The 26,744-nt window shown below is 37.9% G+C and overlaps 1 protein-coding gene across 1 annotated transcript in view; it reads left to right on the top strand.

Annotated features, from left to right (window-relative positions):
- Nucleotides 1-26,744, top strand: part of SEL1L (SEL1L adaptor subunit of SYVN1 ubiquitin ligase) — a 56,755-nt gene that overhangs the window by 18,723 nt on the left and 11,288 nt on the right. The window contains exons 4-18 of the mRNA XM_030848700.2: nucleotides 3,988-4,155; nucleotides 5,760-5,865; nucleotides 6,665-6,827; nucleotides 9,591-9,644; nucleotides 9,735-9,794; nucleotides 12,048-12,129; nucleotides 12,494-12,648; nucleotides 16,095-16,151; nucleotides 18,475-18,543; nucleotides 21,237-21,314; nucleotides 22,367-22,429; nucleotides 23,741-23,828; nucleotides 24,152-24,300; nucleotides 25,167-25,332; nucleotides 25,861-25,935. Coding sequence (XP_030704560.1) covers nucleotides 3,988-4,155; nucleotides 5,760-5,865; nucleotides 6,665-6,827; nucleotides 9,591-9,644; nucleotides 9,735-9,794; nucleotides 12,048-12,129; nucleotides 12,494-12,648; nucleotides 16,095-16,151; nucleotides 18,475-18,543; nucleotides 21,237-21,314; nucleotides 22,367-22,429; nucleotides 23,741-23,828; nucleotides 24,152-24,300; nucleotides 25,167-25,332; nucleotides 25,861-25,935 — 1,533 coding nt within the window. The remainder of the gene's footprint in view (nucleotides 1-3,987; nucleotides 4,156-5,759; nucleotides 5,866-6,664; nucleotides 6,828-9,590; nucleotides 9,645-9,734; nucleotides 9,795-12,047; nucleotides 12,130-12,493; nucleotides 12,649-16,094; nucleotides 16,152-18,474; nucleotides 18,544-21,236; nucleotides 21,315-22,366; nucleotides 22,430-23,740; nucleotides 23,829-24,151; nucleotides 24,301-25,166; nucleotides 25,333-25,860; nucleotides 25,936-26,744) is intronic.

Below are 26,744 nucleotides of genomic sequence, written 5' to 3'. Positions count from 1 at the left end.
TTTTTCCTTTCTCTGAAGATGCTTTCTTCACTTGGCTGTGGTTCCTCGGAACCTGCCTGATGTTGAAACGTAAGGTTGCCCCCAAGACACAGCCTTTATCTTCTGCTCTGTCTACACCATTCTCTAGTGACCTTTGATACCATCTGTGTTGATGCCCAGGTTTCTCTGTAACTCCTGCACTGTAGTTGATTTAACCAACCTACTTATCATAACCTTTGAGTTCTTTTTGGCTTTATGTTTTTAAAATTATGATGATGCACAAATGCTCTCTTGGACATACCTCTTTTTATCTTCGTGGGAGCACTTCTATTAAGTAAACATCCCAGAAGTGAAAAAATGGGATTGAAAGGTGTATGGAGCTTTTCAATTCTAACAGATATTATTGAATGCCCCTCTACACTCCTGCCAACAGTATGGAAGTTCCCATTTACCTATATTCTGGCCAGCGCTGAAGGATTACAGGTTCAGGTAGGGTTTGGGGCGGGAGCAGGGGGGTGGGGGGTTGTTAAAAACCTTTCTAGCTTTCCTAAATGATGCTAATTGACTTTGCAAGAGCAAATTTCTACTAGTTTAAATATAGAGCAGCAGTCTGTTCATTATTATAAGTTCTCAAATACCGTTAAGTTAAATATCTTACTCTCAAGGTCTAAATAGATTGTGATACTATGTCATTTTTACATGAAGGTGCAGAGTTGACTTAACACATTTTTTTCCCTTTCATTTTAAGTGTCACATTTGATTACTGGCTATCATTAACTCAAATTGCATATTCAGTCAGCCTCATTATGCCAGAGCAGTGATTACCATTGTTTTTAAAACTGGTACTGTTTTCATGGCTGTTTTTAAAATAATAGCTTCAAAATTCTTAGAGAATTTCTCCATGGAAGAAAATTAACTGAAATCAACGCTATTGTGAGGAATATCAACTTGAGATTATTGACTTGAAACCAGCAAGTCCTAGTCAGTACCTTTTGGAAGACTTTAAAATAAGTTTAAAAGGTAACAGCAGTTTCCCTGTGGTGATTTTGCTTGGAGAAGATAGCTGAGAGATACAAATTTTCTTTCCACTAACTTAATAATAAACACATTATTTTGACCAAGATATTTCGGTTTTACTAAATTGATAAAGCAGGTGTACCCTAGGAGTTCTTCCTGCTTAAGTTAGTGCTGACTCAGTAGTAGGTTAAAACTAGTGCTGACTCCGTAGTAGGTTAAAACCTTTTGTTGCTAAAAACCTTTGGGTTCTCTCCAGTTTCTTTTCTGCTGTATTGTTCCATCACATGAAAACGAATGCTTTCCTGTATTTGAACCACTTAGAAAATATAAGTTCTGGCAAATTAGAATTCTTATGACAATTCTTATTTACTTTTAAAACAGAAATTTCTGTTATCATAGGGAAAAATCAAATATACTTTAAACCACTGTATGTTATTTAAGTTGAAATTCAAGTTTACAAACTGCAGTTGTACAGATATTATCTTTCCAAAGCAAATTTGAATCTAGTAGCAGTGCATGGGAGCGCCTTTTTCAGATTATGTAGTCAAAGTGATGCCTCTGAGGTTGTTGATAAAGGATGCTTTGCTTATATGTTGCATTAAAGATCATTTCTTAAAAAGTGGACAAATCAAAGGTGAAAAAGTTATTTGCCTCTGGTCAGTGATTACCAGGATGATGAATGACATTTATCTGGTGGTAAACCATTTTGAATTTGTTTGCCTTTCATAACTTACTGAAAATAATTTTCAAATTAGTCTTAGAATGTATTCTTCTTTACACAGGAAAGAAAGAGCATACATTTTCTAGCCTTTCAGAGCAGAAGTGCCAGGAATAAAATAGCAATTGCCATCTCCTAGACTCTTACCGCCTTACGTGGCAAGCACCATGATGAGTCCCTTACACGTATTATTTCAGTTCATCTTTGTGAGTAACTCTATGCAGCAAGGACTGTTATCCCTATTTGTAGATAAGGAGGTTATCTCCAAATAATTTTATGGGTAAGGAGAGAGATTAAATAACTTACTCAAAGTTCACAGCTAATAATCAGTAGGGTTTGAGTCAGGTGTTCTGACTCCAGAACCTATGCTGTTACTTACTAAGCTCTGCTGCCTAATTAAATTCTCCATGTAAAAGCAAAATGAACGTTGGCATATATGTACTCATACTTACCGTATGGTTGGAGCCTAGGCTCAGGCCTGGCCCTTTGGTATTCTCATATACCTCTTAATTGGCATTCTTATGCATACTCTTGCCTTCAAATATATCTGTAAACTGGAGAACTTTCTTTTTGGCTACAGCTGAAAAGATGTCTAAGACATTTCACTTGTTTTATTTTTTGTTAGCTACCTTGAACGTAGCAGGAGCAAAGCTTAACTTGTCTCTCTCCTGATCCATTTCATCCCTACCCAGTAACCTACTCCTCCTTTAGTGTTCTCTATCTTAGTAAGGACAACCACCTACTCACTTCCTGAAGCCTAATACCTGGGAGCCTTCCTTGATTCCTCTCTCCTCTCATCTGCACATCTAGTCAGTAAGTAGTACCATATCTACTTCCTTAGCATCACTTGAGTACATCCACTTTTTTCATTTCATTGTCCTCTTCAGGCTACCATTACCTCTCGATTAGACCACTATCACAACCTTTAAACCAGTCACCTTGCATCCAGCCTGGCATTCCATTGTCCCCTCTCTGAGTAAAGTATAAGTATGCGCATGTCATTCCTACTTTAAACTCTTGAGTTTCCATTGTTCTCAGGATAAAATCCAAATTGAGTTAGTAAGACTTGTCAGGACCTCCCTAGTCTGGCTTCTTTGTGCTTCTTTAGCTTCTTCTCTTGTCCACTTTGACACTCACACTACATGTTGTGAGATAATGAACCTTATTTTCTCTAATATGCCATGCTGTCTTTCATTTGATTCTTAACGCGTACTTTTCCCTTTGTCTACAATGCTTGTCCCCCTACCCCACCCCAAAGCATTTCATCCACCACCTCTTCCTAGACATCCATGAGGTTCAGTGTAAACTGCAGTTCCTGACGGGGAGCTTTCCTTTCCATAACATCAATCATACTTGTGTTTAATGTCTCTCTTCCTTGCTAGGCAGTAAGTTCCATGTAGCAGAGACCTCTGCTCCACGTCATTTCCAGCACCTGGCATAATTCCCAGCACCTAGGAGATACTTGGAAAGAACTTACAGAACAAATAAGAGATATGGTTTTTTTTTTTTTTTTTTTTTTTTGGCGGTACGTGGGCCTCTCACTGTTATGGCCTCTCCCGTTGCGGAGCACAGGCTCCAGACGTGCAGGCTCAGTGGCCATGGCTCACGGGCCTAGCTGCTCCACGGCATGTGGGATCTTCCCGGACCGGGGCACGAGCCCATGTCCCCTGCATCGGCAGGTGGACTCTCAACCACTGCGCCACCAGGGAAGCCCAGAGATATGGTTTTTACCCTTAACAAGCTCAAAGTCTAGTGGGAGCTAGAGTATTGTAAAGAAAGAAGCTCAGTGAGTGTGATCAGTACTCTAATAAAATGCTGGGGGATCACAGAGGAGTATGTGAGTGATTAACTTTGCCTGGGGGAGCATTTTCCCTGTGTAACTTTATATTATTGAAGAAATTGACTTACAGCATTCAGATAGGAAAAAAAGGAGAGTTGTGCTGAGCAGTGGAATTGATTCGGTTGCATTTGCCTTATTTTTTGCTCACTGGTTGGGCAGCTGTTTTCAGTAGACTTTTGATATTCTAAGGTTATTATCTCAAGACCTTCCAAAATTCTAACCTAGATATAGAGCTGGGTAGTCAGCTAGCCATGCTCAATAAGTTGACTCACCTTCACGTCGTCCCTGAACAAAATCAGTGCCGGGTCTTTTATGTTCCCCATTACAAATCATGTATCTGTGTCTTTGGATTCTCATAGTTGAAATTGACAGTGTTAAATCCATGAATACCAGAGGTGCTGTTCATGTTTAGATTTTTTTTTTTTCTTTCCAGCTTTGACCGCCATTGAAGGCACAGCACACGGGGAGCCCTGTCACTTCCCTTTTCTGTTCCTGGATAAGGAATATGATGAATGTACCTCAGATGGGAGGGAAGATGGCAGACTGTGGTGTGCTACAACCTATGACTACAAGGCAGATGAAAAGTGGGGCTTTTGTGAAAGTAAGTATTGCTCAGTAGGCGGCACATCCACATTGTTTTGTGTCTCAGGCAACAGTTTAAAGGCCTTTTCGTAGCCGTCCATTTTCCACCTTTGTGAGAAATGGTCAACGTCGATGACGAGGTTGTTGACTTAAAGCCTGGACGTCAGCGCAGGAAGCGTGCAGTGTACTTACTTCCAGGCCGTCACTCAAGCGGCTTATCACATTTGTGCCTTATTTAGAGGTGGTTTTCCATTGGTGTGCACGGGTTGTTCTGAAACTCTCAGGCAGGCTGCTAAATTAATTAATGTGAAACATTTTTGGCAATAAAGGAAATAGAACATTATGGTGAAGGCTAATTAATAGTGGTTAAAAGAAAGATAGGGCTTCCCTGGTGGCACAGTGGTTGAGAGTCTGCCTGCCGATGCAAGGGACATGGGTTCACGCCCCAGTCCGGGAGGATCCCACATGCCGCAGAGCGGCTGGGCCCATGAGCCATGGCCGCTGAGCCTGCATGTCTGGAGCCTGTGCTCCGCAACAGGAGAGGCCACAACAGTGAGAGGCCCGTGTACCACCAAAAAAAAAAAAAAAAAAAAAAAGAAAGATAGATCATACCTTTCCTAAATACTTGAGCGAAATGCACTGTGCTAAGGTAACATTTGACAAATATAGTATATTTAACTGTCCTAAGTGTTCATGTCAGTACGAAGGGACTGACTTCTAAATTCAAGCAAGCTGTGTTTTTGGGAAAAACTTTCTAACTAATAAAAAACAACGGAAAACCTTGAATATACCTCATTTGATACCAAATGACATTTTCAGAATAATGGCTCTGATAGACTATTTAGGCTTTCCTAGAATATGTCTTACAGTCCGTCTTTGGATGTAGGCCAGTATGATTAAGTACTCCAGTTTAACACATCAGATTTTGTTTTTATATTGCAAGAACAGCTCACTTCTGTTCCTGTAAATATTAGTCCTCATGAAATACTCAGATGTCTCTTGGTGAGTTCTATATTTCTGTTAAATGCTATATTACAGTAACAAAATAATTTTTGAGAAATCTGCAATAATTCTGTGATTTTCAGGGTTGTATTAGTGCATAGGAAAAAAAGTAGAGAACTTGAACACTAATTAATCAGGATCTGTAGTTAATAAAAATCAATTTTTTTACTAATTTTTGTTATGTAATTAATCAAATACTTTCTCCTTGTAAAATATACAGCATTTCAGGTGAGACTGAAGTGTTCTTTGACTACAACAGTATTTTTCTGTTTTTTACTGTCCTGATTTTAGCTGACCTTGGCATATATAATCATAAGCTCCTACTGAAATTTTAGTTGAATTATATAAAAAGTTAGAATTACTAGCAGAAAAGTACCCTCCAAAAGCAGGTTGATATTGCTTTCTCTGAAAGAAAGTGATTTCAATGATTTTCCTGCCTTATCTTTTGTCAGATAAAGGCCACACTGAAAACCATGTGTCTTTAGAGTCAGACTTGAAAATGGTGAAAGATCATGGATTATGTTTGCATGACTACCCAAAAGAAAGAATACATACTGATGTTTGATAAATAATTGGTGCAGAATTATCCATGTAAATTCAAAATGTAAATTTTATTTTTAGCTGAAGAAGAGGCTGCCAAAAGACGGCAAATGCAGGAAGCGGAAATGATGTACCAGACTGGGATGAAAATCCTCAATGGAAGCAATAAGAAAAGCCAAAAAAGAGAGTAGGTAGCACAGCCAACTCCATTCTTACCCTGAGATAGGCCATTACTGAGATAAATGGATAAGTACTTTTTAAATTTAATGTACTGCCAGAGACAAAGGATTTCTTAAGTTGCATTACAAGAAAACTCAATATGATATATGAATATTAGGGGCATTACTTTTATCAGATTTTAGCTTGTTGGGGTAAAAAGGTCCTAAAACCAGTCACAAGAATGAACAGTGAGCAAATGGCAATATTTGATTAAGTTATAGTAATTTCTCAGAGCCAGGAATACATACAGTATCCAGAATTCAAAGTGACATAAAACAAACAAGCAATTGCTGTCAGGTGTTTTCTGATTTTTTGGTTTTGCTTTGTAATTTTCTTGCAAAGTCTAGAATTTAGGAATGAAAGAACATAAAACAAGTGATTGTCCTGTAACATTTTATGTCCCTTTAATTTCAGCTGATTTTTGTTATAGTCTGTGCAAAGAAGACAGTTATGGTGATTATATCATTCATTAGATTATTTACCGGACACCATATTATAGTTCTCACATTGCAAATCTAGTTAACTTTTTTAATCGAATTTTTTAGGATTACTATTAGTGTAATTAGAATTCCAAGATATTGCAATAACAGAACTGGTACCTTATGTAAAAACAAAAGTAAGTTTTGTAAATAACGCTACTTTAGTAAAAATAAAATATCAGAGGGCTTCTATAGAATAAGGAAATTAAGCTGCATTTTAGGAGATCTTGAAAAAAATGGCAGCTCCAAAATATTGCTAATTTGTTTTTTCATTACTTCTGTTTAAAGAGCATATCGGTATCTTCAAAAGGCAGCAAGCATGAACCATACCAAGGCCCTGGAGAGAGTGTCCTATGCTCTTTTGTTTGGTGATTACCTGACACAGAATATCCAGGCAGCTAAAGAGATGTTTGAGAAACTGACTGAGGAAGGTTCTCCCAAGGGACAAACTGTAAGTATACTTTCCGTGGAGGATCTCTCCGCATACAGCACTGGTTTATTTTAACAGCGTGGTACTCTTCTTTGCCCTGACTTCCTTTAACAAGTAAAACTGTAAATATTAATTTTGTGGCAGATCATTTTCCCAGTCTTCTTGGACAGTCTTTTTCCTTAGTTTGAGAACATTTATAGTCACTTAAGGCGTTTTTGCAATTGCATCTTGCCAAAATTATATTTGTAGTTTTCCAACTTAAATCTTCAGAGAATTAAACGAAGGTAATTGTTTTTTATCTGAAATTACTCACCGTTGTATTTTTTTTTCCTAAGGTCAGGTGCTCCAGCTCCTGTTAATCTTGGTGTTTTTGTAAAAAGATATTTTGTTACAGAAGCAGTACATGTCCTTTATAAGGAAACTAGAAATACAAACTAAAAAAGCTAAGAAAGTGAACATCACATATGTACCTCCCAGACATAGGCACTGGTAATATGTTAGTCCATGCATACCCTCCCTTCTAGACGTTTCTCTTCGTGTAAATTCTTTATTAAAATAAAATGTCATTGCCTACTGTTCCATAACTTGCTCTTTTCAATCAATAGCCTTTAGCTCTTCCAATTCCAGTAAACTTTTACATCATATAACACCCATACCATATTCGTACGGTGTTGAGCGAAAACATTTTCTTTACATCTGTTTTGTCCAAATCAGTATTTGGTCCAGGACTATACTTATATTTGGTCGCTACTTCTAGCATAGCCCGCACCTTTCTTTTTTTTTTCTGTGTTAGAGATAGGGCCAGTTTTTCTACAGAATGTTCTGCCTCAGTTTGTCTATTTGTTTCCTCATGGTGTCCTTTAGTTTGTTTCTTCATCATCTGTGTTTCCTAAAACTGAATGACACAGCTAAAGGCTGATGAACTCAAGTAAAATGTTTTTAGTTAGGCTACTGTGTAGCAGATGTTCTGATGCCATATTGCCCTTTGAGCCAGTTGATACATAATATCTGCTTGACTCCCCACTAGTAATGGTAGGATTGATGCCTGGATTTAGGGGCCACGTTTATTTAAAATGCCCTCAATAGAGGGAAGGGAAAGGGGCTGGGGATTGAGTTACTAATCAATTATACCTATGTGAAGAAGCCTCCATAAAAATCCCTCAACTCTGGGGTTTGGAGAGCCTCCAGGTTGGTGAATACATCCATGTGGCAGGAGGTGGTACACTCCAACTCCATGGGGACAGAAGCTCCTGCGCTCAGGACTCTTACGGACCTCGCCCTTTGTACCTCTGCATCTGGCTGTTTATCTATATTCTTTATATTGTCTTTTAATTTTGTTTATACGTTTTTTCATGTAAAATAAGCAACTTTAGTTGAATTTATTCATTTTTTCTTTTATGGTTTCTGGGTTTTGTGTCCTACTTACAAAGGTGTTTTGCCCACTTAAAAAAAAATGCCTTCAATAATAAAGATTTATCGATGGTGTGGGATTTGCTTAAAGATAACACAGAATTTCTAGTCACAGAGGAAGTCTGTTTTCAGACTATAAACAGTAAAGGCATTTGGACCATTGTTTTCCACAGGACTGATAACCTGATCAGTATGCAACTCTTATGTAGTCTTGGTTTTGGTTTATAAACAGGTTATATCTTAATTGCTCCCCTTTGTTTTCAAAGCTTTTTTTCCCTTTTTACATAAATCAGGTTATGTAAAATTCACACATATATTCTTTATCTTCAGACACATTCTGTTCTGAGGAATGGTTTTACTTTTAAGGCATCTTTTCCCTCTAATAATAGAACCTTACAATGCCACAGTGCTTTATACACTGCAAAGCACTCTCTCCACCATAATTAATTCTAGCTGATGAAGCAAAGCACCACATCACAGTGGCTTCACACAGCAAGGAGTTATTTCTTGTTTATGCCAGATCCCATGCAGCTCTCCTGCCTGAGTTACTCTTCATATGGTGACTCAGGGTCAGGGGCTGCTTCCGTCATGTAGCTATATACCATCTGGAACATGGGGCTTCCAAGCCATCATGAAGGGAGAAGGGAGGACTGGAGGATTCTCTGGGATGTTTTTAAGGGCCAGGTTTGAAAATGGCTTGCATCCCCTCTGGTCACATCCCAGGCAGTGGCCCTACCTAACTTCAAGGGAGGCTGGGAAATGTAGAAGAGCTCGTGGCTTTTGATGAGAATAGCACCTGCGTTTACAACTTTAGCTTATGCTTTCATGTCATCAGGGATAATCCTCAGAGGGCAGAGGGTAGAACCTTACCAATACATTGTTTGGTTGGTTGGGATTTTTTAAGAAAACTGTGTATGCTCTAGTGTTGTAAAGTGACCTTTCTCCCTTGATCCCTTCAACTTAGCCCCTTGCTGCCTCTTTTTATTCCTGCAATAGCTTATTTAGTAATCTCTTACCCACTATCATTGTGTATCACCCTTCACATAGATAATATGTTGATGTAATGGTATAGGAGACATTTTGTTTTCATAATAGCTGTTCATCAAGAATCAAGTAAAGGTCATATTTAAATGTGTTCAGCTTCAGTTTTCTAGTTGATGTTTTATTAAATTGTCTTTAATCTTCAAGCTAAGCTTTTTTAGTTGCTTAAAGTTATATTTCATTGTGTAATTTGTAAAACCTTGAATGCATTTCTGAGGCTTTTTAATTCCACAGCTGTGCATATTTGCAACTGTTCAAATCTTTTAGCATTTAAAGATTCTTGCATCTTTTCATGGTTCATAAAACTGTCTGCCTTTTATCATTTTGTTTCAGGCTCTTGGCTTTCTCTATGCTTCTGGACTTGGTGTTAATTCAAGTCAGGCAAAGGTAATATTATTAAAACTTTATTGTATATTATAATTTGAATTGGGTAAATATGTAACTATGTTGAGTTAAGCATCTTTTGTTCTTTCACAGGCCCTTGTTTATTATACTTTCGGAGCTCTTGGGGGCAACCTAATAGCCCACATGGTTTTGGTAAGTAAGATTTAAATTGAAGGCTAATAATATTGAATAGTTGGTTTACAAGTGGCCGCAACTTTTCTAGATTTCATGATTGAAATTTACTTATATTCATTAAGACCCAATTTCAATTGAATGTCCTTCAGCTTCTTGTTAATGGATACAGCAGTTGAATCTACGTGTGGATGAAAATTGGTAGAGTCCACAGTTTGTCTTTAAAATGATTAGTTTGGCTGATTTCCCTTAAAATAGAAATCTGATAAATGGTTCTTTTTCAGTTTTCTATAAGTTGGAATTGTTTGTCAGAATCATTTTTTAGATTGGGTTATGACAGATTTTACATTTAAATAGATGAAGGACTAAATATACAAATAACCAGTGTCCTATAAAGTTCATTACAGAGTATTTCTTATGTATTACCTGATAGTGTTGATCACTTAAACGGCTTAGTGTTAAAATATAGAATCTTTCCACCACATTTTTTTTTTGCTGAGGTGTTTAATCTGCCTTCTACTTTATAAATTGACTTTGGGTGAGTCCACATGACCTCTGACCCATATTACTGTTCCAAATGAATATGTAAGTTCGTGCAGGAATGTAAAGAATAGATTGAGCAGAAATGAGACTGAAAGCAGAGAAACCAGTCCAAAATCTGGAGGGGTCTTTAGGCCTGGTCATTGATGGGATTATGACACTTAACAAAGAAGGAAAATCTAGTTTTCTGGCCAATTGGGTAGATCCTGGATAATTTTCCCTATGTGTATTCCAAAAATATTTACTGAATACTTGTCATTAGAATTCCAAAGATCAGTAAGATATAATACTATCGCACAACAAACTTTTAATGTAGAAAGGGAGACGTGAGTAAGGAGGTCGTTACAATACAGCATGAGAATGTCAGGGAATCACCTAAAAGGCACCTCACCCATACTGGCATTGGAAGGAGATACTTCTGAAGAAAGGAGCAACTAAAACGTTGGAAAATAGAATGCCAGGTAGTCTGTCAACAGGACAGGTAGACAGGATTCATGTAAACAGCTGTACATCACACCAGGGAGCTTGGGCTTAGTCCTGTTACAGAGGGAAACTGCTGAAGGAGTTTCAGTAAGTGAAAAACAAGGGTGTTGCTCTAGGTTTCTGAAACACTCCTTACTAATTTTGAAGTCTTTTTCACTTGTTTGTTTAATCTCCAGGAACGTTTATTCCTCAAACAGTAATTGAAAAGTTATTTTTAGATGAATTTTCAAGAAATATTAGATATTTTTGACACAAATCTTTTTAAACTACTTATCAATCTCCTTAAATGGTGGCTACAAAACAAGAACATTAAGTATCAATATTATACATGTTATGGGTCTTCCCTGGTGGTGCAGTGGTTAAGAATCCACCTGCCAATGCAGGGGAAATGGGTTCGAGCCCTGGTCCGGGAAGATCCCACATGCCGCGGAGCAACTAAGCCCTTGCGCCACAACTACTGAGCCTGCGCTCTAGAGCCCGCAAGCCACAACTACTGAAGCCCATGCACCTAGAACCCATCCTGCGCAACAAGAGAAGCCACCACAATGAGAAGCCCACGCACTGCAACAAAGAATAGCCCCCGCTCTCCGCAACTAGAGAGAGCCTGTGCGCAGCAATGAAGACCCAACGCAGCCAAAAATAAATAAATTTATTTTTTTTAAAAAGTTAAAAAAAAAATACATGTTATTATACAGTCATTCCCTAAGGATTGTTAAAATTGGTAAAGCTATTTGAGTCTGTGCTAAATGGCTCCAGAGAGCTCTGTCTTATGCTCTTTATAATTAGCTATCTTCCCCCTTATTCTGAAGTCATTTATTGCTGGTATTACTGTGCCTGTTCTAGTAGTCTCTTGTCTTCCCTATTTTGCTAATTTGTTCCTTCTTTAAGAGCTACTTTGGAAGATTAACCTGTTTTTGTTAAAATTGTATCTGAAGTAAAATTGAAATCTATTCTAAGAGCCCAAGCAATTTCCTCTTATAGGTAAATGGGCACACTGCATTACATAAAGTTGATGGCATCTATTTTGATTGCTCTTGGAACTTTATTATTTATTTCCTAGTTCTTAGCCTGGCTGTTGAAGTTGCTGAATAAGTTACCTCAACGTAAAACTCAGGATAAATGATGTAGCCAAGTACTTGGATCAAAGGACAGCAAAATTACATTCTGCCTGTAGTTAGCTTTATTTGTTCCCACAAGAATGCCACTGAAGCATGTGAAACTGCCTTCTTCTCACCTGAAGTTGTATTACAGGGTTACCGATACTGGGCTGGCATTGGGGTCCTCCAGAGCTGTGAATCTGCACTGACTCATTATCGTCTTGTTGCTAATCATGGTATATACCTTTTTACCTTTCACCTTACCAAAACCAAAAAAGAATCCAAACAGAATTAATTTTAAATACATCTATTTTCATTGTACTACTTGAAATACTGTGACTGTTTCTCTCAAGTAGAATCATCTTTACACTAGTTGATTAAGAAGTACTTTTCAAAAATTTGCTTTGGGTTCCACTTCTTAATATTATGTGGGGAAAAAAAACCCTGAATTTAGATTACTATTTTGTACTCTATAGACCACTGTGGAAACAATTTCCTTTAACATAGTGTCTGTCAGCATTTGGCAGCTGGAATTGTACTTCCCCCTGTGGGACAGTCCCTCTGACTTTCATCCCCATCATTACTTTGTCCACATTTCAGTTGCTAGTGATATCTCACTGACGGGAGGCTCAGTAGTACAGAGAATACGGCTGCCTGACGAGGTGGAAAATCCAGGAATGAACAGTGGAATGCTTGAAGAAGATTTGATTCAGTATTACCAGTTCTTAGCTGAAAAAGGTGATGTGCAAGCACAGGTATGTGTTTAAACATCTCCCGCGAGATCTTACTGCCTTGTATGCGACAGCCTCTGGGGGCAAGCACTTATATCTATAACATTTTCACGGAGCTATTATTAGCTACATGATTACCACACTCTCACGACCTTCCCTTTGGACTCACCTGGGATGTGGCCCAGGCATATTGATGGTTCCATGAAAGCTGGCCGGGGAGACTCCGCTGTGCACCCCATTTGGAAACTGCTGCTTAAATGGAGCGGCGTTGCGGTGGTGATGAAGGCTCTTCCGGGGGTCACCCAGGATGGAAACTGTCACCCCCCCAAACAAAAAGTCTCTGGCACATTTGGAATTTCAGATGCTCTTCAGAGCTATCCCTGTTTCCTTTCCTTATCTTAGACTATAATTTTCTCAAGGTCAAGGACAGAAGTAGGCTTGTTTAATGTAAACTGTATGATATATTCAGTACATCAAAGTATCATGTATAATATGCTGTTTCATTGGTTATTTTGATGATATTAAAATAAAAAGGAGAACTTCACTGAAGTTCTCCATTTTAAGAACAGTTAAGAACTGTTTTAAGAACAGTTAATTTTCAGACTAATAGAAGGGAATATTTTTTTAAAAAAGAAAAAAACTTTAGCCGTATCTTAGCTCATGGAAATTAAAATAAAGTTGTCTCTTCTGATTATACATCTTTCTTTTATATGACACCAATTAAAATTCAAAACACTCTAAATGCTTAACAATAGGGAATTGGCTCAAATATGACACTCCAATATAATGGAATTCTATGCGGTCATTAAAAATTATGCAGAATACTACTTAATGTAGAAAGCTGATTTCAGTGTATTAAGTGAAAATCTCAAGTTAAAGAAAAAAGTGTATGGTATAGTATATCATTTTCTTTTTTTTTACTTACTGAGTTATGACATGAATACAGAAAAGTACACAAAACTGAAGTACAGCTCAATGAATTATCAGCAAGGGAGCCTCTTGTGTGGTGTAACTAGGACCCTAGAAGCCCCTCTTTGGAACTCTTCTTCCCTAACTCTTTCCTCTTGCCTGTAGGTAACCACTGAGCTTGCGTCTAACACCATAGATTGGTTTGGCCTGTTTTTGAAGGAGTCTTACGTAAAAATAAATCATACAGCATTTTTTTGGTATCAACTTCTTTTACTCAGCATTATGTTTTTGTGAAATCAATCCATGTGTTTTCACATAGCTGTAATTCATTCATTTGCATTGCTATATAGTATTTCATTGTATGAAACTACCACAATTTATCCATTTTATTCTTCCCAGATTTGGGCTGTTACAAATAATGCTCTGCATTTTCTTGTACATGTCTTGTGCAAATACTGTCTCAAATTTTCGTAGCTTTATAGAACTTGATAGCTAGTATAATACATTCTCCCACTATCATATTTTCATTATATTTAGCTCTAATTTTCATCGTGATTTCTTTTGACCCGGGTGTAATTTAGAAATGAATTGCTTAGTTTCCACATACAGTCAGCCCTTTGTAACAGCAGGTTCTGCATCCAAAGATTCAACTAACTGTGGATCAAAAAATTTGAAAACAATTTTTTTTTTCAGAAAGTTCCAAAAAGCAAACTTTGTCACACACTGACAGCTATTTACGTAGTATTTACATTGTATTGACAACTATTTACGTAGAATTTACATTAAGTATTATAAGTAATCTAGAAATGATTTAACGTGTACGGGAGGTTGTACATGGGTTACGTGCACATACTATGCCGTTTTATATAAGGGACTTGGCATCTACAGATTTTGGTATCTGTGGGGTTCCTGGAACCAGTCCCCCATGGATGCCAAGGGACAACTGTACATGGGAATTTTCTGCTTACCTTTTTTGTTGTTGATATCTGGCTTAATCTACTGTAGTCAGTATATGCTCTGTATGACTTCAGTTGTTAGAGTTCTTGAAACTTGCTTGATGCCCCATCTTGGTCAGTTTGGGCAAATATTCTGTGGGCTAAAGACAATGTGAATTTCTACAGTCGTTGGGTGTAGTGTTTGATATGTGTCAACTGTCGTGTTTCTTAATCCTACTGTTCAAATCTTTTGAATCCCTACTGAATTTGGCTGCTTTTTCTGTCAAATGCTGAGACAATATTGCTGAAATTTTCCACTCTGATTGTGGATTTGTCTCTTTCTCCTTTTAGTTTCATCAGTTTTGATTTATAGATTTTAAGCCATGTGGATGCGTAACTTAATATTGTTATCTTTCTGTTGAGCTAACTTTTGTATCATGAAATGACCTCTTTTATCTCCAGAAATATTTTTTACTTTAGTTGTATTTTGCCTGATAACTGGCATAGCTACACTACTTTTTTTTGGTTAGTATTTACCCAGAATATCTTTTCTATCTTGTACTTTCAACCTTCTAATGTTTAAGGTATGTCTCTTGCAAGCATCATATGACTAGTTTTGTTCATTTTTCTTCATCCATTCAGTCTTTTAAGTAGAGTAATTAGTGATATATTTGAGTTTCAATTTTCTATCTCACTTTTATTTTGCTTTTCCAAGTTCCTTTTTCTCTCCTTTCTTACCCTATTTTGGTTTGAGTTTGTCTGTGTTTTAATCCTATATGTTTTTGAACCCCACAAGATACTATTATTTTATATAGTCCATCCAATTTAGATTTACTCACAAATTTACATTTCTCTTGTTCTTTATTTCTTACTGCATCTCCAAGTTTCCCAGGATAATTTTCCCTCTTAAAGAATACTCTTGAGTTCAAAAGATTTGAACTTTTCTTTAGTTTGTGTGGAAATGCCTTTATTTCACCTCTATTTCAGGATACTTTGCAACTAAAAGCGGACATTTTTAGTTTTTTTTTAAATGTAGGATATGAACTTCCCTGGCGGTCCAGTGGTTAAGACTTCGCCTTCCAGTGCAAGGGGTGTGGGTTCAGTCCCTGGTTGGGGAGCTAAGATCCCACATGCATCTCAGCCAAAAAACCAAAACATAAAACAGAAGCAATGTTGTAACAAATTCAGTAAAGACTTAAAAATTGTCCACATCGGGCTTCCCTGGTGGCGCAGTGGTTGAGAGTCCGCTTGCCGATGCAGGGGACACGGGTTCATGCCCCGGTCCGGGAAGATCCCACATGCCGCGGAGAGGCTGGGCCCGTTAGCCATAGCCGCTTGAGCCTGCTCGTCTGGAGCCTGTGCTCCGCAACGGGAGAGGCCACAACAGTGAGAGGCCCGCATACCGAAAAAAAAAAAAAAAAAAATTGTCCACATCAAAAGAGTCTTTAAAACAAACAAAAAATGTAAGTTAGAGTAATATCTTAGGGAATTAAGACTAAATGTTTAATTTTCTGTGTTGTGAACAGAAACCTTTTTTTGTGACCAAATGGTTTCTTGTTGGTCTAATTTCATTACATGCCAGAGGCAGGTGCTGCCATTTACTCTTGCCTCCTTTTTCATTTTCAGGTTGGTCTGGGACAGCTGCATCTGCACGGAGGCCGTGGAGTAGAACAAAACCATCAGGTAACCTTCCTGTTCTTAGGGCTTTACATTTCATATTGTAGCAAGAAATGATGCTCCAGATATATTTCTTGCTAAGTCAGTGACAGTATCAAGCTTTGTGATTAATGGATGTTGGTAACATCACAAATGAGCTTTCAAGATCTAACCCCTGAGGAAACTGAGGAACAAAAATGTGATCATACCTCGTAGTGATGGGAAAGGTTTCATTAATTCCAAAACCTAGTTCTCAATACGGCCGAAAATGCATCAACAGTGTCTTGGTTTTCTATAGGTATTGTGATAGAAGTATGTCTTAGAAAACTCCTATTGGAAAATATTTCCTAGAACTGAGGAAAATTCAGTGTTGAGTTTGTGAGAAATTAGGAGTGTACAACTATAGTGGTCAGATCCATATCCACTCACCAACTTCGGTCTGCTTTTTGTCCTGTGTATCGCTCGTCTCTTCCCTTGTTGCCATCAATATACGTATCACTTGTGTGAATAATTACCCGCCTGCATTTCCTAAGCAATAGCCTGTCTTTGTAAACTGTGCATCTGATCGTGCAGCTCCATTGCTTAAAACTCTCTTGAGTGGTCTGTGATTTCTAGTAGCTTGGAAACCAAAACCTTTAACATGACCTCCAAGGCCTTGTACCAGTCTCTATTTACCTCACCAGCCCCTTGCTTTCTGAGTCACAGGCACACGGACCTTTTCTCAGGTCTTTGAAAATATTAAGAACCTCCCTGTCTCCGGACTTCTGGAAGGCCAGTCCCTCTGACGAGAGTGAATGTTATTATCCCACCTCCTTTATTCACATAACAATCCTAGTCATTCTCCAGAACTCAATTCCAGGATCTCTTCCCCTGAATGTCTCCACTGACCACAACCCCACTTCAAGAATAGGTCATGGACCACAGTTATGACTTCTGAAAATCTGTATTCCCTGTGGCCTTTGTCCATTATAAATTAGTTAATTATGTAATTGTTTCCCCTGCTAGAATATAAGGTCCAAAACAGCATGAACTATGTCTGCCTTGTTTGCCACTTCATTCCCAGCACCTGGCAGTGCCTAGCATGTATAATATTAAGTTCTCAATAAATGTTCTTCAAACTAATGAAACTGTTTTTCTACCACACCAGTTAAGTATTCTGATTAAGGTTATTTCAAGCACTATATTATATCAACTTTAAGAATTAATTTGTAACAAAATACATTTATCACTAAAACTATACCAAATATTGATGCTTTTTAAAACTATTATTCAAACAGCATTTTGACAACTTTAAGTGTCTTTAGGTCATTAAAATTACATGTCATTCGGCCAGTGAAGCATCAGATGAACTGGTTAGTAAAAAAGTGTCAGGTGAGAGAACAGAATTCTGGTTAAGAATTTGCTACATACCATTACACAACAAGTTTTGGGATATTCTTGGTGGTGTATGCTGCCTACCTGTGAAACAATTACACAGTGATAAATTTTCACAGAAGAAAAGGAATTCCCAATATATAATTGCATGAATTCAACTAATATTTGAGTACCACCGGTCCCATTCACTGCAAGGCATTCAGGATACAATGCTGGACCTTACCCTTGGTCCTTACCTTTACAGAGCTTCAAGTTTAATAGAAGCATTAGGTAATTTTTAAATGATCACACTAACAAATATGTAATAAATTGTGGTTATTGTTACAAAGGAGAATTAATGAGTCCAATGATAGGTTAATGAGGGGGAGGTGGCACTTGTCTCTGAAGAGATGTGGATGACATTTAAGTTGAACCTTGGAGGTAATACGATCATTCCAGGCCAAAAAGAACAGCATGTGTATAGGTCCTGAGGCAGGAAGGAACATGGCTGGTGTACCCAGAGTGCAGGGAACAAGGTGAAACAGTACTGAGATAAACAGTGTCTGGTCACGTCAGTGTATTCCCTGCAGCACTTCAAGGGGCTGGAAGGACCAGCATGTTGAGATTTAAGAACAGTTGCTTTGGATGACCCCAAGAATAAAAGCAGAAAGATCAGGGAGGGGAGCATTCCAGAAGTTCTGCTGAGAGATAATGCAGCTTACACTAGAATTATGGGAATGGAGGATGGTAGATGGATTCAAGATGTGTCAGTATTTGGTGGTGAAAGAAATAGGACTTAGTGATGGATTGGATATGAGAGGGAAGTGGGGTGGGTACCTCAGACATCCAGGAGACGTTGTGTTGTCATTTACTTAAACTGAGATATACTGCAGTATAACAAGATTTTTTAAAATGTTCGTGTGGTAATTATTTTGGTTAAAAGCCAAGGGCAGGTTCTATTAACAACTAATAATTTTCATAAATTCCTTTCTCACAGAGAGCATTTGACTACTTCAATTTAGCAGCTAATGCTGGCAATTCTCATGCCATGGCCTTCTTGGGAAAGGTACTGTACATCCTGTGAACATTTTCTGTAATAGCAAGAGGTGTTCACATAGTAAGCACGTATTGTATTCATCGTCTACAATTTACCAAATATAAGCTGGAAATAAAATTTCCAATACAAGCGTATGATATCTTGTCTTAAGATAAGTGCTATTCTGAGGCATTTTCTTAAGTAACTTAAAGGTAACATAGCATTTGCTTGTCAGTATGTTAATTCTCCATCGAAGTTAGCTATCACTGTCTGCACCCCTACTTTCTGTGTATTATACACAGTAATAAGGAATTTATTCTTTATGCTGTGCAGTTTTTTGCTAAGTCTGTCATAATTACCTGTTTACTTTCATGCTGAATAAGAGACATTTAGAGTGTGTTGAAATGTGTCTGCAAACCTTTTAATTGTCTTAAATATGATAGCCATCACCCACGTCTCAATGCAGTTCTTTTCTCAAGCAAGGGAACCTTTAAGTCTAGATACTTAATGAATAGATTCCATATGTCATGGCATAACCTCAAAACTTCCTTTTTTCATTATTTTGAAAATTAACACATTATAAACCAATGGATATTTTCATCTATAGCCAAGTCCTAAGGTTAGGAGGCTCAGATAGACTATATCTCAAAAGCTTTTACAAAGAGAAGATCTAACCAGTATTTGCCACAGCTAGTAATTTGGGACCTGAGAACTTTACATTTAGACTTCCTGTTACAGCATAGAAATTGGTATTGCCTATTTTTTTTTTTCATTTATTTCTTTATGGCTGTGTTGGGTCTTTGTTGCTGTGCGTGGGCTTTCTCTAGTTGTGGCGAGCGGGGGCTACTCTTCCTTGCGGTGCACGGGCTTCTCATTGCGGTGGCTTCTCTTGTTGCGGAGCATGGGCTCTAGGCACGTGGGCTTCAGTAGTTGTGGCACGTGGGCTCAGTAGTTATGGCTCACGGGCTTAGTTGCTCTGCGACATGTGGGATCTTCCCAGACCAGGGCTCGAACCCGTGTCCCCTTCATTGGCAGGTGGATTCTTAACCACTGTGCCACCAGGGAAGTCACTGCCTATCTATTTTTGTTAGCATTTAACAACTTTTCATTTCAGCCCTCTCGATTCTTGCTCTGATTTACTAATTTTCCTTATCTCAAAAAAAGATTTTCTTTACTTATTTCCTTAATACTTACATTGATAAAAACAGTACTACTGGTCATTCAGTTTTCCTTTCTCCTGGCCCTTTTGTCAGTTCCCGTACCTGGTACTATATAGACATTCAGTGCTTGAAACCTTTTAAGATAACCTTTTAGTTATTTCCTTTCCTGAATTTAAGACATACCCTGCATCTTATCATGGGGAAAGCAGTGGTAGAGGAGAAAGGAAGGTGGACATTGCTATCGGCTCTTCTTTTCCTCGTTTAATCGCTTATCCCAAGCAATTGTTCAACCATTTGCGCTGGGACAGAATGAGAAGAAAGATTTGTCTCAGGGTTTAAGATTTCTTCTTTTGACACGTGAAAGGATGCTCAACATCACTAATCGTTAGAGAAATGCAAATCAGAACTACAATGAGGTATCACCTCACACCAGTCAGAATGGCCATCATCAAAAAATCTACAAACAATAAATGCTGGAGAGGGTATGGAGTAAAGGGAACTCTTTTGAACTGTTGGTGGGAATGTAAATTGATACAGCCACTATGAAGAACAGTATGGAGGTTCCTTAAAAAATTAAAAATAGAACTACCATATGAGCCAGCAATCCCATTACTGGGCATATACCCTGAGAAAACCATAATTCAAAAAGAGACATGTACCACAATGTTCATTGCAGTGCTGTTTACAATAGCCAGGACGTGGAAGCAACCTAAGTGTCCGTCGACAGATGAATGGATAAAGAAGATGTAGCACATATATGCAATGGAATATTACTCAGCCATAAAAAGGAATGAAATTGAGTTATTTGTAGCGAGGTGGATGGACCTAGAGTCTGTCATACAGAGTGAAGTGAGTCAGAAAGAGAAAAACAAATACCGTATGCTAACACATGTATATGGAATCTAAGAAAACAAAAATGGTTCTGATGAACCTAGGGGCAGGACAGGAATAAAGATGCAGACGTAGAGAATGGACTTGAGGACATGGGGAGGGGGAAGGGTAAGCTGGGACGAAGTGAGAGAGTGGCATGGACATATATACACTACCAGATGTAAAATAGCTAGTGGGAAGCAGCTGCATAGCACAGGGATTAGCTCAGTACTTTGTGACCACCTACAGGGGTGGGATAGGGAGGGTGGGAGCGAGGGAGACGCAAGAGGGAGGAATATGGGGATATATGTATACATATAGCTGATTCACTTTGTCATACAGCAGAAATTAACACAACATTGTAGTGCAATTATACTCCAATAAAGATGTTTCAAAAATAAAATAAAATAACTGTAGTTAATAAAAAAGATTTCTTCTTTTGAGTTTGATCAGTGAACTGATTTTATATATTCATGTTTATAGATAAGTCATTAATTTGACATGACATAGAATATATAAAAAATGTCTACTTTTAAGGTTTTGCTTTTAATTCTAAAATATCTTGTGGGGAATTTTAAACTTTTTTGAAAGATTCCATGAAATCTAAGAAAACCCAGAATGAGCTGAGATAGGAGAAGAATGTAATTGGAGAGAAGGTTACAGCTCATATTGAAATTGGGGTCTGTTTTTCAGATGTATTCAGAGGGAAGTGATATTGTACCTCAGAGTAATGAGACAGCTCTTCACTACTTTAAAAAAGCTGCTGACATGGTAAGACTTCATGACTCAGTATATTGAAATGTGTACCATATTACTATTATTTTCATAAGAAAGTTTATTATGTTAAGGGGGTTAGTCATAATCGACTTCATGAATTATTGGAAGTGCTTATGTAAGTATGATTCATATGGATGAATTGGCTAGAAAAAACCTACTCGGTGAAAAGCAGTATGTATTTTTTTTAGGGACTGGATTATTGAATATTAATTCTCTGTTTCAATTTCATTGAGAAGTTTCCTGATCAGGGAAATAATGATTTTAGTAATGGAATTGGGTGTTATATAATTTATCCTATTTGTGTTGCAACTTGAGGTTTAAAGCTTACATGACTGGGTGGTTTTGATAACCATGATACATAAGTTAGGCTTTCTTTGGCCCAGAGAAAGCTGCCTATGAATATTTAAGATCCTCTGGCTCCAGTGTGTACACTGACCTCTTTGTCAACTAGTACATGTTACTGTAGTCCCAAATGTCAGTGGAGTGTTTCCCAAAGGGGCACTGTGACACTTTTTTTAAAGATGGCTCTGTCCTTCTGAGTTTAGGTGAATACTAGATTTTTCTCTTTTCGGTCTCAAAACAATGATTGTCTTTGCTCCACAACATTCCAACAGTCTTAAGCATATCCTTGCCACCTGATCCCAATATTAATTCGTTGATTCTGCCCCATGGCAGCATCTTCTTTATTGGGGTGGGAAGTTACCAGTGAAAAACTACCAAAAAGAAAAACAATGACCTACTTTTAATTTTGAAAAGATTAAATGCATGTCATGTTTTATATCATAAATTCATGAAACAGATAGTCATAAGGTAAGTCACCAAAAGTTAATTGTAAGTGAATTTACTATTTACTCTTTTTCAGCAATTACTGAAAGTCAAATCTCTAAAACTCAGTATCATGTTTAGTCTGATGGGAAGGAGAAAATTTAGTTTTAAATTGAAAAGTACTAAAACATGTTTTGAATATGCTTGTAAATTATTTCTTTTGCAGTCATTTATTCTTGCCTATTTTGTAATGAATCTTTCACTTTGTCTCTGATTGGCAGGGCAACCCAGTTGGACAGAGTGGGCTTGGAATGGCTTACCTCTACGGGAGAGGAGTTCAAGTTGTAAGTCTTCAATCTGACGTCTGACTTTAATGAGCCGTCAGCTGGTGAGATAGGGAAGTATTCCTTAACTAGCTCCCAGTCAGCCCAGGTGAGGCCGTTTCATTATAAGCAAAGCTGAAACTCTGAGTTTGGTTCCCTACCACCCCTTACCCCATCCCACCATAGCAGCTGCCTTCTTAGAATAGCTGTGTCTCTGGCACCTTCTCCTTAAGGTATGAAGCTGTTTCTCATTGTTCCATCTATGCTCTCTACCCCACCTACTCTGCCATCTCTCCCAGACTTAAATATCTCCCTGCTATTTCTTCACCCAAGCCTAAGAAAATTCTTAAGTCCTCCCATGTAGAGGGAGAAAAGCTTTCTGTTCTACCCCTTGCCCTTCTAGCTACCACCTCTCTTCTCTCCAGCCCTTTCCTGCAAAGCCACGTTTCCCCAGAGAATGAACTGTGTGAGCTGCTACCATTCACTCTTCAGCTCTCAACAGTCAGGCTTTTACCTCATGTAACTGCTCTACATAGCTCACCAGTAACCTCCTCAGTGTCAGCCCCACAGGACGTTTTTTGGTTCTACCTTACTTGAACTCTTTGTTCCCGGGGGCTGTCTTGGTTTTCCTGGGCCATTGCTCTTCATTCTTCTGTGCTACTTGCTCACGTTGGATGCTCCTGGATCCTCATCTCTGTGTGGTCTCTCCAAGCAATACGTTCTTTTAATTTGGGCCCGAAACTAAGAGCTAGGTATAGAATTCTAATCTGTACGTATTTCCTAGCACAAAAGACAGTAATGTGGTCTCATTTTTATTCCTTCTAGTCATTTTAGGGTACTGAAATCCAGTAGTGACCTTTGTTTTAATTTTTCTTTGGGGATATGTCTGATATTTGAAATATAATAATCATATAATGTTTGATAAGCTACCCAGGAAAGAACAAATAAGGAGAGAATTTTTCTTATTTAATATTAGAAATATTGAGGTTTAAAAGGGTTAGTTGGTTAATCGAAAAGATACGATGACTGTTTCTTAATTTCTGGCCGGCTGTTCTACTAGTGTTGTTTATGCTTTCTGAGAGCAGACATGCAAATTGTTTCACAAAAGAGTATATTTGCTTTTTTTAACAGTCCTAAATGTTAATCCCTGATGACTTAAAAAATATTACCGTCTTTGTATTATAAAAAATTAGAAGGTCATCCTTTTAATGATTTTAAGAATATTTTCTGTATGCCTTGTTAATTCTTTTTATGAATGAATCTCCTGACTTCTGAGTATATCAGCCATTTGAACTTTCTTACCATGTGATCATATGACCTCTTTTTCTACAGAATTATGATCTGGCACTGAAGTATTTCCAGAAAGCTGCTGAACAAGGCTGGGTGGATGGGCAGCTACAGCTTGGCTCCATGTACTATAGTAAGTAACGTTGGAATTAATGATGGACACACCAAATCTAAATTACCTATTTTCCTCTAGATGCCACTATGATATGGAAGTGAGAGCTATCGAATTTCTAGCTGATTAATGTTCTCCCAATACAATGATGTGTGCATCTTGTGTTTCATTGTAGAGTATATTAATCTGTATTGATGTACAAATCTATATTAATAAGATTCACATCTTTCCAGAGTAAGAATTCTGAATTTCATTTAGTTTTATTCCTATGTAAGGCTTCTCTGACGCTTCAGCTAAATCTTATTTAAGACTATTCCTAACCTCTCGTGTAATTTTCCTTACAGATGGCATTGGAGTCAAGAGGGATTATAAACAGGCCTTGAAGTATTTTAATTTAGCTTCTCAGGGAGGCCATATCTTGGCTTTCTATAACCTAGCTCAGATGCATGCCAGCGGCACAGGTGTAATGCGATCATGTCACACCGCAGTGGAGGTAAGGGCTTTTCTACCAACCTGTATGTAGGAAATTAATTTGCCCCGTAGGAAAGTCTGCTGTTTTATTTTTTTATTGGAGTATAATCGCTTTACAATGTTGTGTTAGTTTCCGCTGTATAACAGTGAATCAGCTATATGTATACATATATCCCCTTCCTCTTGGACCTCCCTCCTGCCCCACCCCCAATCCTACTGTTTTAATTCTGGTTTTCTTTGCATGATTTCTTCTAGAGTAGAAACAGACTTAGCCAACTAGCACTGGTATACTGAAAGAAGGCTCTGAGGGTCTGTGTGTTAGAATCACACTTATTCCATTTGTCTCTCCCTCCTGGAATCAGCATTTATAAGGGCAGATATTATTGTCTACAGTCTAACACCTAAGACAGTATCTGAGACATGGTCAGCATCAAAAAGTGTATGTTAAGTGAACGTTGTTAGCTTTCTCGTAATTGGCACTTTAGAAGGACATTGTGAAACGCTTAGCAAAGTTTCTAAACCACTCTATGCTTCAGTTTCCTCGCTTGTAAAATGAAGCTGTTTGTTACTAGGACTTACCTCATAAGAGAGTGGTCCCTCATGGGAGGAGTAAGTGAGTCAATATACATACTATACATAAATCACTAGGATAGTGCCTGGCCAGAGTAAATGGTATGTAATTGTTTGCTGTTATTTTTATAAACCTGTTCTAAAGACTAGGTGAAAGCTTCAAATAAATATCCCAGACTTTTATATATATACTTAGTAAAACTGCCAGAGATTGATTGAGAGAGCAAGCTTAACAATTGCTTATAGCCAAAGTGCAAAAATGATTTTCCAACATATCTTTCTTAATTTTGTATTGATTATTTTTTCCTGTTTTTTTAGTTGTTTAAGAATGTATGTGAACGGGGCCGGTGGTCTGAGAGGCTCATGACTGCCTATAACAGCTATAAAGATGGTGACTACAATGCCGCAGTGATCCAGTACCTCCTGCTGGCGGAGCAAGGCTATGAAGTGGCACAAAGCAATGCAGCCTTCATTCTCGATCAGAGTAAGGTTCATTTTAGTCCTGCCTTGGGTTAACCTGTTTAAAAAGGAAAGCCACAAAGATACTTCTCTATTATTATAACTAGAACATAACAGCACACATGCTCAAGCTATTTTACCTCAGATCTCTAAGCCATCAAAGTTAGTTTTATACAGTTGACAATAGAAATGGATTTGACGTCCATCATAAAATTAACTGCTTTCAGTAAATACATTTTTCAAACTACAGCAGATGCAGAAACATTGCTTTTCCAGTGGTATGTAGATCTCTAGTGTTTCAGTAATCTCGTTATTGGTTCTGTGGTGAAAATATGTCTCAGGAAGTAGTGTTGCCCTGAATGCAATGATTCCTTTGAACTCAGTATTTTATTCCCATACTTGTTTAATTTCAATAGTTTTTTCATTTAATATTTGTTATATCCCAGTACTTATTTAAATTATGCTCCATGTATCCACCCTGGTTTGCAGATAAAGCCTAAAAGTCTAGGGCCTTTCCTTAAACACCTGATTTGTATTTCAACTTTCCTTGTAGGAGAAGCAACCATCGTAGGTGAGAATGAAACTTATCCCAGAGCTTTGCTACACTGGAACCGGGCCGCCTCACAAGGTGAGTGGTTGGTTAATTCTAGGATAAGAATTTTACCCAGGGACCTTTCTTTATTGTTTTTTGTTTGTTTTTAATCTCACATAAAGATTAAATCATGTCATTCACCACTTTAAAATTAAGCAGAGATACTAACTATAGCTTAACTTGTTTGCTTTCATGATTGGTATTCATTCTTAAAATGGAAGTTCCAGTCCCAGGGTTTCTAAGTTGAACTGCAAGGTTTCTATCGTACTGGACATTTATATCATACTATGCTTTACTCTTTGGTTTTTAGTTGGAGGCTAGTATGTTGTATTAAATGAGAACTGAATAGAACGTGTAATAGACTATAGGTGTAAAACCTAAGATTTCAGCCTTTCCCCACTCCTTTTTATTTGAATAGTTCTTTCTCACACATACTACTATCAACATCGTCTGCCTGTCCCTTTCTCCAAGCCTAAACAATGGTCCAGTTGAATTATTTTATTTTATTATTTTTTAAATAAATTTATTTATTTTATTTATTTATTTTTGGCTGCCTTGGGTCTTTGTTACTGCGTGTGGGCTTTCTCTAGTTGCTGTGAGCAGGGGCTTCTCATCTTTGCCGTGCACGGGCTTCTCATTGGGTGGCTTCTCTTGTGGTTCGTGGGCTCTAGGCATGCAGGCTTCAGTAGTTGTGGCGCACGAGCTTAGTTGCTCTGCGGCATGTGGGATCTTCCTGGACCAGGGATCAAACCCATGTCCCCTGCACCGGCAGGCGGACTCCTAATCACTGCGCCACCAGGGAAGTCCCCAGTTGAATTATTTTAAAATGTTAAATGACAGAGTAG

This window comes from Globicephala melas, chromosome 2, assembly GCF_963455315.2.
Source record: "Globicephala melas chromosome 2, mGloMel1.2, whole genome shotgun sequence".
Classification (NCBI taxonomy): domain Eukaryota; kingdom Metazoa; phylum Chordata; class Mammalia; order Artiodactyla; family Delphinidae; genus Globicephala; species Globicephala melas.
This window is presented reverse-complemented; position numbering and strand designations above follow the sequence as displayed.